General features: G+C 42.3%; 2 protein-coding genes across 2 annotated transcripts in view; one reads left to right on the forward strand and one right to left on the reverse strand.

Annotated features, from left to right (window-relative positions):
- Window positions 1-1,571, reverse strand: part of Pfas (phosphoribosylformylglycinamidine synthase) — a 20,282-nt gene extending 18,711 nt beyond the window's left edge. The window contains exon 1 of the mRNA XM_010614939.2: window positions 1,477-1,571. The gene's annotated coding sequence lies outside the window, so the exon portion shown is untranslated. The remainder of the gene's footprint in view (window positions 1-1,476) is intronic.
- Ctc1 (CST telomere replication complex component 1) overlaps window positions 395-12,604 on the forward strand; it is a 33,658-nt gene continuing 21,448 nt past the window's right edge. The window contains exons 1-4 of the mRNA XM_010615022.2: window positions 395-398; window positions 1,279-1,418; window positions 1,495-1,602; window positions 5,205-5,305. Of these exons, the coding sequence (XP_010613324.1) occupies window positions 395-398; window positions 1,279-1,418; window positions 1,495-1,602; window positions 5,205-5,305 (353 nt within the window). The remainder of the gene's footprint in view (window positions 399-1,278; window positions 1,419-1,494; window positions 1,603-5,204; window positions 5,306-12,604) is intronic.

Here is a 12,604-nt window from a genome sequence, read left to right on the forward strand (position 1 = left end):
AAAAAAAAAAAAAAAAAAAAAAATCACCTAGCTGAATGAACCAATGAAATAAATAACTAGCATTCAACCACTTTTTTGATGGAAAATGGCACTTTCATATGATTCAAGCTAATATTTTCCCAAAAGATTCTATAACTTTACCCAGCACTCAAGAGTCCCTAAAGCTCCAGTTATATTCAAATGTTCACATGACAATGCCACACAGATGTCTCCTAAACACAGCAAATAAGTCTATTTTGGCTAAAACAGGAATGTGATTTACTGTTTCTCCAGGTATTCTATTCCTCTAAATTTCTCCATCTAAAGAAACACTACCACTACATGATCAGTTGCTCAAGCCAAAGCATGGGATTTGGGGGAGGGATGTAACTCAGTGTTAGAATATTTGCCGAGTATGGGTGAGGCCTTGGGTTTGAGATCCTGCACTGCAATAAAAAAACAACAGCCAAAGCGTAGGAATCTTCTTTGCCTCAACCTTTCTATACTAAATCTACTTTCAAACGTTTTCAAAATCTCTCATCTTTCCATCTCTACTACCTTACTCTACTCTAAGCCTCCACCATCACTCACCCAGACTAATGCATCTGGCTTCTTCTTTTATTTTTATTTACTTTTGGTACTGGGAACTGAACTCCTGAGCCTCTGCACTGTGCTACATTCCTTGGCTCCCACCTTAATTTTGGGATAGGGTCTCGCTATGTAGTTCAAGCTGGCCTTGAACTCACTATGTAGTCCAGCTTGGCTTCGAATTTGCAGAGGTCCTCCTGCCTCAGCCTCCCATGTACTGAATGTGATTTTTTTTTTCTTTTTTCTTTTGGATGGGGGAAGATTGAAACTGAGACTTACTATATAGTCTAGGTTGACGTTGAACACCCCATGTAGCCCAGGCATGGCCTCTGAACTCGAGATCCTCCTGCCTCAGGTTCCAGAATGCCAAGATTACAAGATGTGTGTCACCACACTAGGCATGAACTCCCTTACCCCCTTCTCCTTTCAGGCCAGTCTTCTCAGAATGACTTTAAAATATTCACCTATCACTGCTAGTGAAAATATAACCCCCAGGAGTACAGCATTTGTTTACATAAGAGCTGTGTCCCCATGGACGACCATGGTGCCTGACACAAGCAGGTGATCGACGGGGAGTGGTGGCTCACGCCTGTAATTCCAGAACAAGACCAGATCGATCTCAAAAACACAAACAAAATAAAAGCAAGTGATCGACAAGTTTCCTGATGAAGAATAACTGACACAAAGGCAGCTAAGTTTACTTGTGCTCAGAAACCCACGTCCAGCGTCTGCTGAACACGTGCAGGAGCAGACGGAAAGATGCCCCGACTACAAACAGGCACGCGGGACTCAGCGGGCCCCAGCTCGGCCTAGTAGGGACACTGATGCGGCCTGGATCGGGCTTGGGATGGGTAACGAAGGGCTGCTCCAGGAAGAGCGGCTCCATCAACTAGCAGAAACTTTACTCACATAAACGCCTTCTCCCAGGCTGTGCAGCTAGAAGAATCTTGGCGCGGTGTACGTCATCAACGCGCGCCGCGGGAAAAATTCCGGGCAGGAGGCTGCCGCCGTGACCACGCCGTGACCACGCCCAAGGTGGGCGGGGCAGGCAACTCCCATGACCCTGGGTTTTTCCGGTCAGTACATTTGTTTCTGTGGTCTCGGCTCTCTTGTCGCTGTGTAAATACTGTAAGACGGAAACAAAAACTTTGAACGCAGGAAGCAGATTGTGATTTTTTTCCATGTCCAACATTCAATTTTCCTCACTCTTTTTTTTTTTTTGAGACAGGGTCTCACTATGTAGTTGAGATTGACCTGGAATTCACTATGTAGCCCAGGCTGGTCTTGAGCTCACAGTGATCCTCCTGCCTCAGCTTCGCTAGTGCTGGGATTACAGGCGTGCGCCACCACGCCCGGCTCCTCACCCTTCTTTCTTGGATTGCTTCCCTTTATTTTCTGAATGAGCTGCTCTTTGTGGTGACAGAAAGTGGGGTGCAGGACCCATGTGTGAAGTGACTTCAACCAATTGGAAAAAGACCCTAGATGGACAGGCAACTACAAACTAAGCACAAAGGAGGACTAGGGACTTTCCACTCAGTGGGGTATGCATCCTGACTGCCCCGAGCGTCCTTGGAGTGACCTTTCCTCATTATCATCTGCTTATGGCCTCATATATAGGTGCTGCATAAATGAAGTAATTATCGACCAACAATGGGGAAACAGACAAACTTTAAAATTGAAAGTAGGACAGGGGTAGGGTGGCAAATAGCCAAAGTCAGGAGTATAGAAAAATAAACCAGAACAAAGAAACTCAGTGTTGTTCCCACTCTTAAGGCAACCTGGCTTGATTGTCTGCCACATTCTTCTTTGCAGTACACTTTTTGTTTGAAACGACTTTCAGGCTTGCACGTGATCATTAGGTGGCCTAGGCAAATCCTTCTTGGGTTGCCAAGAACCAGGAAAGGCCAGGTACATTGCAATGGTTTCTTCCTTAGTTTTATAATTTACTTAGCACTTTCTGCCTATTGATATATTTTTGTACATTTTTATTTTATTTATTTTTCTTCCCCCAGTACTAGGAATCGAACTCAGGACCTTGTGCTTGCCAGGCAGGTGCGATACCACCTTTTATATATTTTCAAAAACTTTAAGGAGGAAAAATAACTCCCAACCTGCTAGATGTCAGATGTGCCAAATCTATGTCCCCAAAATATCAAATGGGCTCCAACAAGGGAGGTTAAGAGTAGGAAAGTTTGTAAAGAGAATGCTCTTGAGAGTCAGAAGAGGTCCCAAAGGGGTCGCCACAGAGGCTATTACTCCAAGAATGTTTTATAGAGCAAAATCACAAAATGGAGCTGGGCATGGTGGCAGCATCCCTATAATCCCAGTACTCAGGAGGCTGAAGCAGGAGGATCACTGAATTCAAGGCCAGCCTGGGCTATGTAGTGGGTTCAAGGCCAGCTTGAACTACATCGCAAGACTCTGTCTCAAAAAACAAAACAAAAATTTTAAAAGGAGGGGGGTAGAAAAAAGGGGGAGCTTCCAATGTGTATCAAACTATGATTAACCAATAGAATTGCAAGAATAATCACTTAGCTAATATGGATCCAATAGGGAAACAAGGTATGTAGCAAGGCGATAAGGCTAGCATCATAAACTTTAGCTTATCTATAACTTCTAACATAGAAGAAAGGCAATTTTGGAAAAGGACAGGAAGGGATGGGAGCCTGGGTCTGGATGTTCTGGTCACCACTCGGGTGTCTGATGCCTATCTGGACTTACTGGACTGGGCATTGTTAATTACAGTATAATCTCAAGTTACTGTTTATCCCTTAGGAAGGCATGCAGGCCTACAAATAGGGTCTCCATATTTCCTTTTCTCTTTTCTTTTTCTTTGAGGCAGGGTCTCCCAGCACTCAGGAGGCTGAGGGCAGGAGGATCAGCCACAAGTTTGAGGCCAGCCTGGCCTGTATAGTGAGTTCATAGCGTAGACCAGCCTACACTAGATAACAAGACAGTTTCAAAATACAAAAAATATATATGTTTTTTGGAGTGTTGCAAGGGCTGTTATAAGGCATAAGTAAACCTTATGCCCTTAAGCTTTCAATTATAAATAATAGTCCTTTTTTCACCTTAGGCATTAGAGGGTATTGTCTTCAGTGACAAAAAATAGTGGGATCTTTAAAATGTATTTGTACTAGGGCAGCTCTTGCTGTTCTTCTGATTTTAGCTTTAGTTGCCCATACTTCAGAATTTATTTCTGTCTCCACGACAGGGAGAAATCATACCCAACCAGGGTACATGTATATTATAGCATTCAAACAAGATAAGATGCCTCTCCCCAAAGGAGGACCTGGACTTTCAAGTATGATCAAAAAAAGGAATGGGAGAGGCCAGGGATTTAGCTCAGTGGTTCTTACAAGGTCCCGAGTTCAATCCCTGGTACCAAAAACAAAAAGAATGGGAGAAGAGAAATCCACCCCAGTTATAGCCTAAAGGTTGTGGGAAATAGTGACCATCTCTTCCCTAGTGACTCCTTTCACTGAGGTATAAGGGCTGGAAGGAAAACCAGGGTTGAAAAAAAGGACTGACAGGCTAGCTCCTGTGTCCATAGCAGGCTGGTCTCTTTTCCTCTACGGTCAAGATCATCTGGGGCTCCTCTGTGGAAATGACAGTGCAGCCCGATGGAGAAGACAGAGTGCCTAGGGCCCTTCAGTCTTGCTGGTGAGATGGGTCTGATTCCTGGGACCTTTATCCCAGAGGGCAGTCCAACTTCCAGTGGCCACTACTGGACATAGAGCATGGCTTAACACATGCTTATCACAATTCCCCCAAAGTGGCCTAGTTTTCCAAACCCACTGCAAGTGAGTTTAGTCATTGAGCTCTTCTTGGAGTCATGGGAATTAGACTCAGAGTTTACTCCTTTTAAGGCCACAACCAAGACAGCTGCTTTCTCTTTGATTTCTCCCTTTGGCCTCTTCTCATTCTCATTTATAAAATACTGATGCTAGGGCATCAAGTGAGTTACCTAGAGCAAAAGCCATCTTCCATAGCTTTCTCCTAATGTCTGAGGCAGACTGGGTAATAAATTTGTCTTTAAGGATAATCTGTCCTTCTACTGAATCAGGGGCCAGAAAGAAATGTGTACTTTACCAAGGGCTCTTGTAAATGACCTTCTTAGGGTCATTCTGAGGGGATCTCATCATTTTCCTGATTAATAGTTGACAATTAAAATAATCCAAAGGCTTAGTTCTCGTCCTTCTTAGGCCTTCAAGGATACAAATTTCATAATATTTCCTACTCCAATTTCTAGCCTAGCTGATGGAACAGTAGAGATCTTGTATAGGGACTGCCTGGGCTCCAGTAGGAATCGGCTGTTCCCCTTGCTATTTCTCTTCTGGTCTTTTAAAATGAACAATATACAGAGCATGGTGGCACACTCCTGTAATTCCAGCACTTAGGAGGCTGAGGCAGGAGGATTGTTTCAGGTTTGAGGCAAGCCTGGGCTATACAGGAAGATTCTGTCTCAAAAAGCAAAATTAAAATGAACAATATGATATTTATCTCCAAACATAATAGCAGCTTGTAATGCTGCTTGTTCTCACTAGAAGTTGATGTTTGATTTAATAGCAACATTGCATCTTTCTAGTCCGCTTCGTAGAACTAAGTCATCTAAAAATCTCAGTGTACTTTTTCAGGATGATTTGAAAACTTTGCAGATCTCGTTTGATCTGTTTGAGGTCATTGAGCGCAAAGGACATGTGGGCATGGGTAGCGCCAAATCTTCCACCCCGCTCCTGTAAGGGATATTGCCCATGAGGCACTTTGACAAAATCAGATAGAGGTAGATAGAGCCCGGTAGAGATTTCAACAGGGTCGGCTTAGAAGTCTCATCCCCAGGGTACAAAGAACAAGGGAGGTGGAACTTCAGGCTCAGTAATGGTAGATGCATCAGATTGCTCTGTAGGGACCAGAGGCATCTGCTTTTCTGGTGGCTTACATCTACACCGAACACTAGTCAGAATTATCTCCTAATGCAAAGAAAGTCTGAACATAAGTTACTCCTGACCATTTTTCCTCTCTCTTACAACTCCAGTTGTAAAATAGTATTATAATCAATACTTTCCTCCACATTCCACTTGGGCTCCATGGGATAGGCAGGCCAAGTGCAGGGGCAGAAAAAGATTTTTTCCCCATTAAGTTTGTTGGTACATTTAAAGCAAACAATACAGTTACATTTATCATTGGGATCTTGTACCTTTACATGATATGCCTTGGTTCTTGTTTTTCCCCAAACCCCTGCCCTCCCTTCACCCTCTTCACCCTTCCCTATTTACAAAGACTTATTTCCATTTTTTCCTTTTTTCACATATTTTCTTTTCCCTTATTTTCTTTCCCCTCCCCTTCCCACTTTCCCTTTAACCATTTTCTTCCTATTTCTCAATTATATCATTTGAACCTTATTTATACTTTTAGTTTTTCACACCAGAGAAACTATTCGATGTTTACTCAAGTGTGTCCTATTTATTTCACTTACAAGTATAGCCTCAACGTGCATCAATTTAGCTACAAATGTTTCTAGTTTCTCATTCTTTATGGCTGAGTAATACTCCATTTTGTAGAAAAACCACATCTTCTTTATCCAGTCTCCAGTTGATGAGCGTTTGGGCTGTTTTCAAGTTTTAGCTATTACAAACTGTGCCACTATACACATGGGTGCACATATATCACTGTGGTATGATTACTTTAATTCTTTTGGAAAGATACCCAACAGAGCAATAGCTGGCTCAAATTGCCTAGAATGGAGTAAAAGATTAAACAGCACTGTCTTAGCCTGAGAGAAGACAATTTCCAATGCTTAAGAGTACACTCTAGGGGCCAGGGATTTAGCTCAGTGGTGCTGCTGTCTGCCTTGTAAACACAAGGTCCTGAGTTCAATCCCCAATATAGGGGTGGGGCTAAAAAACAGGAGGAATAAGGGAATTGCAAATTGAGCCTCCCCCAAAGAAAGCCTAAAAATCCAAAGGAGGGCCAGGGATTTAGCTCAGTGGTTCTGCTGCCTGCCCTTGCAAGCACAAGCACAAGGTCCTGAGTTCAATCCCTGGTACCAAAAAAAACAAAACAAAACAAACAAACAAACAAAAGGAGTAAGGGAATATTGAGTTTGCCATCCATAAAACAACATTAGAAAAAGATATCCCTTTTTAACCTTTCTTGTTTTTTTATATGCCTTCAAGGTGTCCCTGAGGTTTTCCTGCTCCAGGGCAGGTGGCTGCTAACTGGAGAGTGATCAGAAGATAGGCTCTGCCACACTAGCCACTCTTATGATGTAGGTACACCCTACTTCTTCTGAATTGCCACTGCTGTGTTTTAAACTCTAGGGCATATTTCTAAATGCAAAAACCTGCAGCTGATTCCTGCTATCCCTGTTTCAGAAGGAAAAGAAAAAACAAAGAAAAAGGGAAGCATTGTTAAACAGAAAATTAAACAAATGATCAAGGAACCTGAACAACTTCTTTCTAACCAGAGAGAGAGAAAGAAAGAGACAGAGTGTTGAGAGCCATTCTACATAAATTTTGGGGGAAAATCATTTCAGAATTAGAGTATGACTGTAGCTATCTAAGGCCCAATGTCACCTTGTCTGTGAGCTGGTTATGGCACGAATAACCATCATAACTCTGTTTTGCCTCTGGTCTCAAGTTGAGGGCCCAATGGTCCTGTGATGCAGCGATGCTCAGGGGCAAGAACACATCAACTAAAGACATCCTAGTTCTTCAAGAATTCAGTAGTAATAAAAGAAAAGAAAGGGTTTTTCCTGGGGGAGAGATGACTTCTTTATTAGCCTGCTATCTTGTCCTACCTGCTATTGTAAGAATGTTCTCCTTACTGGTCTCATCAACATAGGATTAACGCCCCCTCTGAGTCACCTGATACTCCCTCCAATTATTGGGTGTACCCAACACTGTGTCCACTCTGAGACACTGACCTTTCAGCCCTTCCTGTACTTTAAAGATACACAAGTCTCTATTGTCATTCTTTAGCCCTCACTGTCCTCTTTTCTAGGCAGTAGGAGGATTAATCACCCTCCTATGAGAGAGAAAGAGAGGTGGGGGAAGAGGGAGGGAGAGAGGAAATACTCCAACTACAGTATATTGTTTATAGTTCATAAGTAAGTGTGCTGTACTTTAGGAGCTGGCTCCCCCTAGTGTCACCCAGAGGTCAGTTCTCTCTACTGTGTTCAGGATGGAATTTTATCCTGCCGGTCCTCCTGCCTGTTTCAAGAGAAAACCCTGCTCAGACACTGGGTAGGCCAAAATTCTTGTGCGTGTCTTGTGATTTCCAATTACCTTCTAACCCAGGGTTGTAGGTTATGTAGTCAATAAAGGAATGCTTATCTTCAGTGCCCTTATAGACGAGGGTCATTTTATGGGGGTTCAGAAGCTTCTGATTGGAAAGGGAAAAGAATCTCAGGGTTGCAAAGAGAAGCGTATTGCCATTTACAGATACTAATGGCAACAGTCCCTGACAGAGGTAAACTGCCAAAATATGTCCCAAACACCAGAGAGTTCAAGCTATGAACCACTTAGAAGTTTAAAAAAATTCCAAAGAGCTATATATAAGAAAACAAGCCATCTTGTAACTGCCAAATAAGTCAGGAAAGGAATATACGGCCCTGTCTGAAAAAGTAAAAATGTCTCATGAAAGCAACTCAAATATAAAGGCATCACAATCTTCCCATTCTCTGAATTTAAATCTATGATTTTGACCCCCCAAAAAGAGAAGGCATAAGCAACTGACAAGCAAAGGATGATAATTATTGATGACCTAAAGGATTCACAACCCAGAATCCCATTGAAATATTTCAGGGGTGCTGAGAAACAAAAGCAAACTCTTACCTCCTTCCAAAGATCTCAGTGGGCCCTCTAATCTGTATTGGGGAAAAATAACTCCCAACCTGCTAGATGTCAAATGTGTTCAGTTTATGTCCCCCAAATAGCTAAGAATGAATTCCAAGGGACAAAGGAGGTTAAGATTAGGAAAGGTTGTTAAGCGAAAGCTCCTGAGAGACAGGAGGGGGTCTCAAAGGGGTTTCCTCAGAGACTATTTCTCCAATAATGTTTTATAGAGAAAATTCACAAGGTAGGTAAAACGTGGGTCAAACTACGATCAACCAATAGAATTACAAGAATAATCACTTAGAGGGCTGGGGATTTAGCTCAGTGGTGCTACCACCTTCTCGCAAGCACAAAGTTCTGGGTTCAATCTCTGATACAAAAAAAGAAAAATCACTTAGCTAATATGGATCCAATAGGGAAGGAAGGGTATAAGGCTAGCATCATAAACTTTAGCTTATCTACAACTTCTAACAGAAAGAACAAAAGCATTTTGGGGAAGGGACAGGAAGGGATGGGAGGAGGGATCCAGATGTTCTAGTCACCTTCCTAGGTATCTGATACTTATCTGGACTTACTGGACTGGGTATTGCTAATTATACTATAATCTCAAGTTGCTGTTTATCTATTAGGGAGGCATGTAGACCTGGCTATTGCATCTCCATCTCAAGGCCTGGCTTGCTTTGGATTTGCCTCCAACCATAGTTTTGATGAAATCTTATCTTCTGCACTGACTTCCTCCATCCCTGTCAAACTGCCTGCTAATTTCTATTTACAAATTTAATTTTCTATTAACTAATTTAGCTGTCTATAAAAATAATTCATGGACACATTGTTATATTAGGACCTATCAGAAAACTGTACAGTGGGAGGCCTAGAGCCTGGCATGACAACTTCTTGTCGTCTTGAAGGGACAAGGGGAGAAAATGGTGTTAATGGCTGGGAAAGCTGGGTCAATGAGGACGGTCACCCAACATGACAAATGGAGCTACTGTCACAAGTACAGTGATGGGAAGGGAATAATCATTGTGTTTTTTCTTTCTTCTCTTGTTCCAGTGCAATCCCTCCCCGAAACCTTTTTTTTTTTTTTTTTTTTTTTTTGAGACAGGGTCTCACTATATAGTTGAGACTGACCTGGAACTCACTAGGCAGCCCAGGCTGGTCTCAAACTCAGTGATCCTTTTACCTCAGCCCTCCTTTATTTTTCTTTTGTTTCATGATGCAAATTGTCTTTTTCTCCCACCAGTCAAATGTAGCTTGAAGATGGAAGGCAAAGAATCTAAGTAATGCCCAGAGCAAATATATAATACCAAGGTCAACAGATCTATCCTTCTTGTGTATGACCTTGTGTAAATCCTTGGGGATTAAACACAGTTATATATATCTAGCCCCCAATGTTCTTTTAAAAAATAAGAGTATGTATCACAAATTTTCACAGTAAAAAAAAGAAAAAATTCTTGTCCTATCTTTCCCTATATTCTACTCTCCTTGCCTTTCCCAGGACAGGGCTAAGACTACTAAGAATAAAGCAAATGAAACTCCTAGGGTACAGAATTCAAGTGGCTTCTTAAATTTTGTGGCCAGGTGTCTCATTCACTTCACACTAATTCCAACCCTGGCCCAGACACAATAGGTTTTTAGGGGAGTTCTTTTTGGTTGATGTTAGTTTGTCTTGAAGTGGTCGGAGCCATAGTAAGTTTTTGATATAAAAACTCCTAGACAGAGTCCCCTTGGAAACCCACTTTCTGGTCCCTTCCCAACTACTGGAAGCTATTTCTCTCTTCTTAATAAAGATTCCTCCCATCTATCTCCTTTGTCCTCAAATGCATTCGACTTCAGGAGACATGGACCTAGAGTATGTCATTACTTTAGAAAGAGCACAAAATTACAATAATTGATACACAAGTTTTTATCAAGTTACTCAACAATGAGCACTGTTCTAGGCATCAAAATACCAAGAGAGAGTGAGACTTGATTTCTCAGAGCCCTGAACATCACAATTGAGTTAAATAATGACATCAGTGAGTTAAAACCATAACACAAGTACGAAAGAAGTGTTCTGGTTGCATTTAGAGGAAATACTTCTGTGCTTGTCAAATTCAGGGACATTGAAAGATGCTTAGGGGTTATCAACCAGGTGGGCTGTTTGAGCTCATAGTTTTCCCATCCCTTCCCTCTTTAAATCTCAGTATCACTTAGGAGGGAGATAGGCTTGCTTTCCCGCTCAGTCCTAAGGAGGTTGGTGTGTGGGTTGCTGACAGCCATGCTGTCTCACCGGCCTCTTTGAGCCGGTCTATGCATTTTGAAGATAAGTGAAGGTCACTGAACCAATGTTTTACAAAAACTTGTAAAAGGATGACAGAAGAAAATGTTTGTGAGCACAACTGCATGAAATAAGCATACAGGTAGCAGCAGATGAACGTTCAGGCCCTTTGGCTGCAGTGTTTAAAAATAATTGTCTCGTGTGGTGTGCTGCATTTTACAAAAATGAATTGATCAAGAAAACATGAACAGAAACAAATGAAAATATTTTATTTGATGTTGAAAAACTCACAAATTACGTAGAAAAGTACAGACTTGACTATTTTAGTTTGTTTTTTGTTGTTGTTTTGCTACTAAGGATCGAACTCGTAACTTTGCCCTTCTCGAGGTAGGCGGCGGCACCACTGAGACAAATACCCAGCCCTAGACTTGACTATTTTAATTGCTGAAAATAAATTATTTTCTTAAAAAAAAAAAACAAAAAACGCGTTTTAGAAATCCGTTAGTGCGCAGGAAACGCAACGAGAGGTAGTGGAGCTACGCGCCCCAATGACGTCACCGAGTCCCTCCCGTGAGCTCTCGCGCGTCCGTTCGCGCGCTTCCCGGGGGCGGGGCTTTGGCGAGTCATGACGGATTGCCGGGTTCCCTCTGTAAGTGCTGCTCTCCGTCCCTTGTCACCTTATTTATTTTTTTGTCCCGAATTTTCTTTCTTCTCATGTTTCTTTCACCTCGTCTCCTTGGCCTTTGGAACTCACTGGGCACGATCCGGGGTGAGAGGGATGTGGAGACGGTTTGCTCCTACCTCTGTTAGCGGTTCTGCGAATATTTTATTACTTTATTCGCGTGGCGCCCACTTGTGAGCCTCCAACACCTCTTCTTCCACTCTCTAGGATTCAGACCTAATTAGAAACTAGGAAAAGGTTAATGGGACAACTCTAGGTTCCCAGGGAAGATTCCAGACGCAGCTATACGGGAAAAAAGAAAAGCTTCAGAGTTCTGAAAATACGTGTAGGAATTAGAAAGGCGAAAAAGCACTAAAAAAAATTACAAGGTTGAAGCAAATACAGATTGAAAAGGCAGAGATAGAGCAGGTGTCTGGAAAAACAGGAAGTTAAACTGAACGGCAGTGGAGATGCCAGAGCTGAGTCTTGTAAGATTTGCTGAACAGCTACTTTACTGGGAGCTGGTGGACGTTAAACTGAAGAGTTGGTGATTGGATGGGATTTGGGCTCTAGTTTATTCAAGTAGCAGTGTGAAGAATTGTAAAATTATGATTAAAATGCAGTCAGAGGATATTGGTCCGGCCATAGCAGTTGTGTTGAGATTCCAGAAGTGGAAACAAAAAAGACAATGTCATAGGATCTAAAGGACTGGATATCGTGTAAGGAAAGGGAGGAGTTAAAGAGTATAGCCAGGTTCAAGGCAAAACAACTGTTTGAAAGTGTTGTCTGCTAAATTAAAGAGGGCTAGAAGAATAGTAGACGTGAAAAGGTCATTGTTAGGCATATGCTGCCTATATAGATTGGCCAGGTGGAAAGTCTGGTAGGCAGATAGACAAGACTAAACCTCAGGAGAGAAGACTCATTTAGATTAGAGATGTAGGAACAGTCATCTGTTGGTGGCTGTTTAAAGCCAGATTATATCCAGAATAATCACTCACCTGTAATTCCAAACTACTGGGAAAACTGAGACAGGAGGACCACAAGTTCAAGGCCAGTTTAGACATCTTAGCACTGTCTCAAAATAAAGTAAAAAGGATGGGTAATGTAGCTCAGTGATACAGCACTTGCCTAATATGGACAAGGCCCTGGGTTCAACACTAATGCTTGCAAAATTCAAGAAGTTAGGGTTGGGGAATTTAGCTCAGTTGCGAAGAGCCTTCCTCACAAGCACAACGCCCTGAGTTCAATCCCTGGTACTTGGCGGCGGGGGGGGGGGGGGGG

Source organism: Fukomys damarensis, unplaced genomic scaffold (assembly GCF_012274545.1).
Source record: "Fukomys damarensis isolate Sample0158 unplaced genomic scaffold, DMR_v1.0_HiC HiC_scaffold_13, whole genome shotgun sequence".
Taxonomy (NCBI): domain Eukaryota; kingdom Metazoa; phylum Chordata; class Mammalia; order Rodentia; family Bathyergidae; genus Fukomys; species Fukomys damarensis.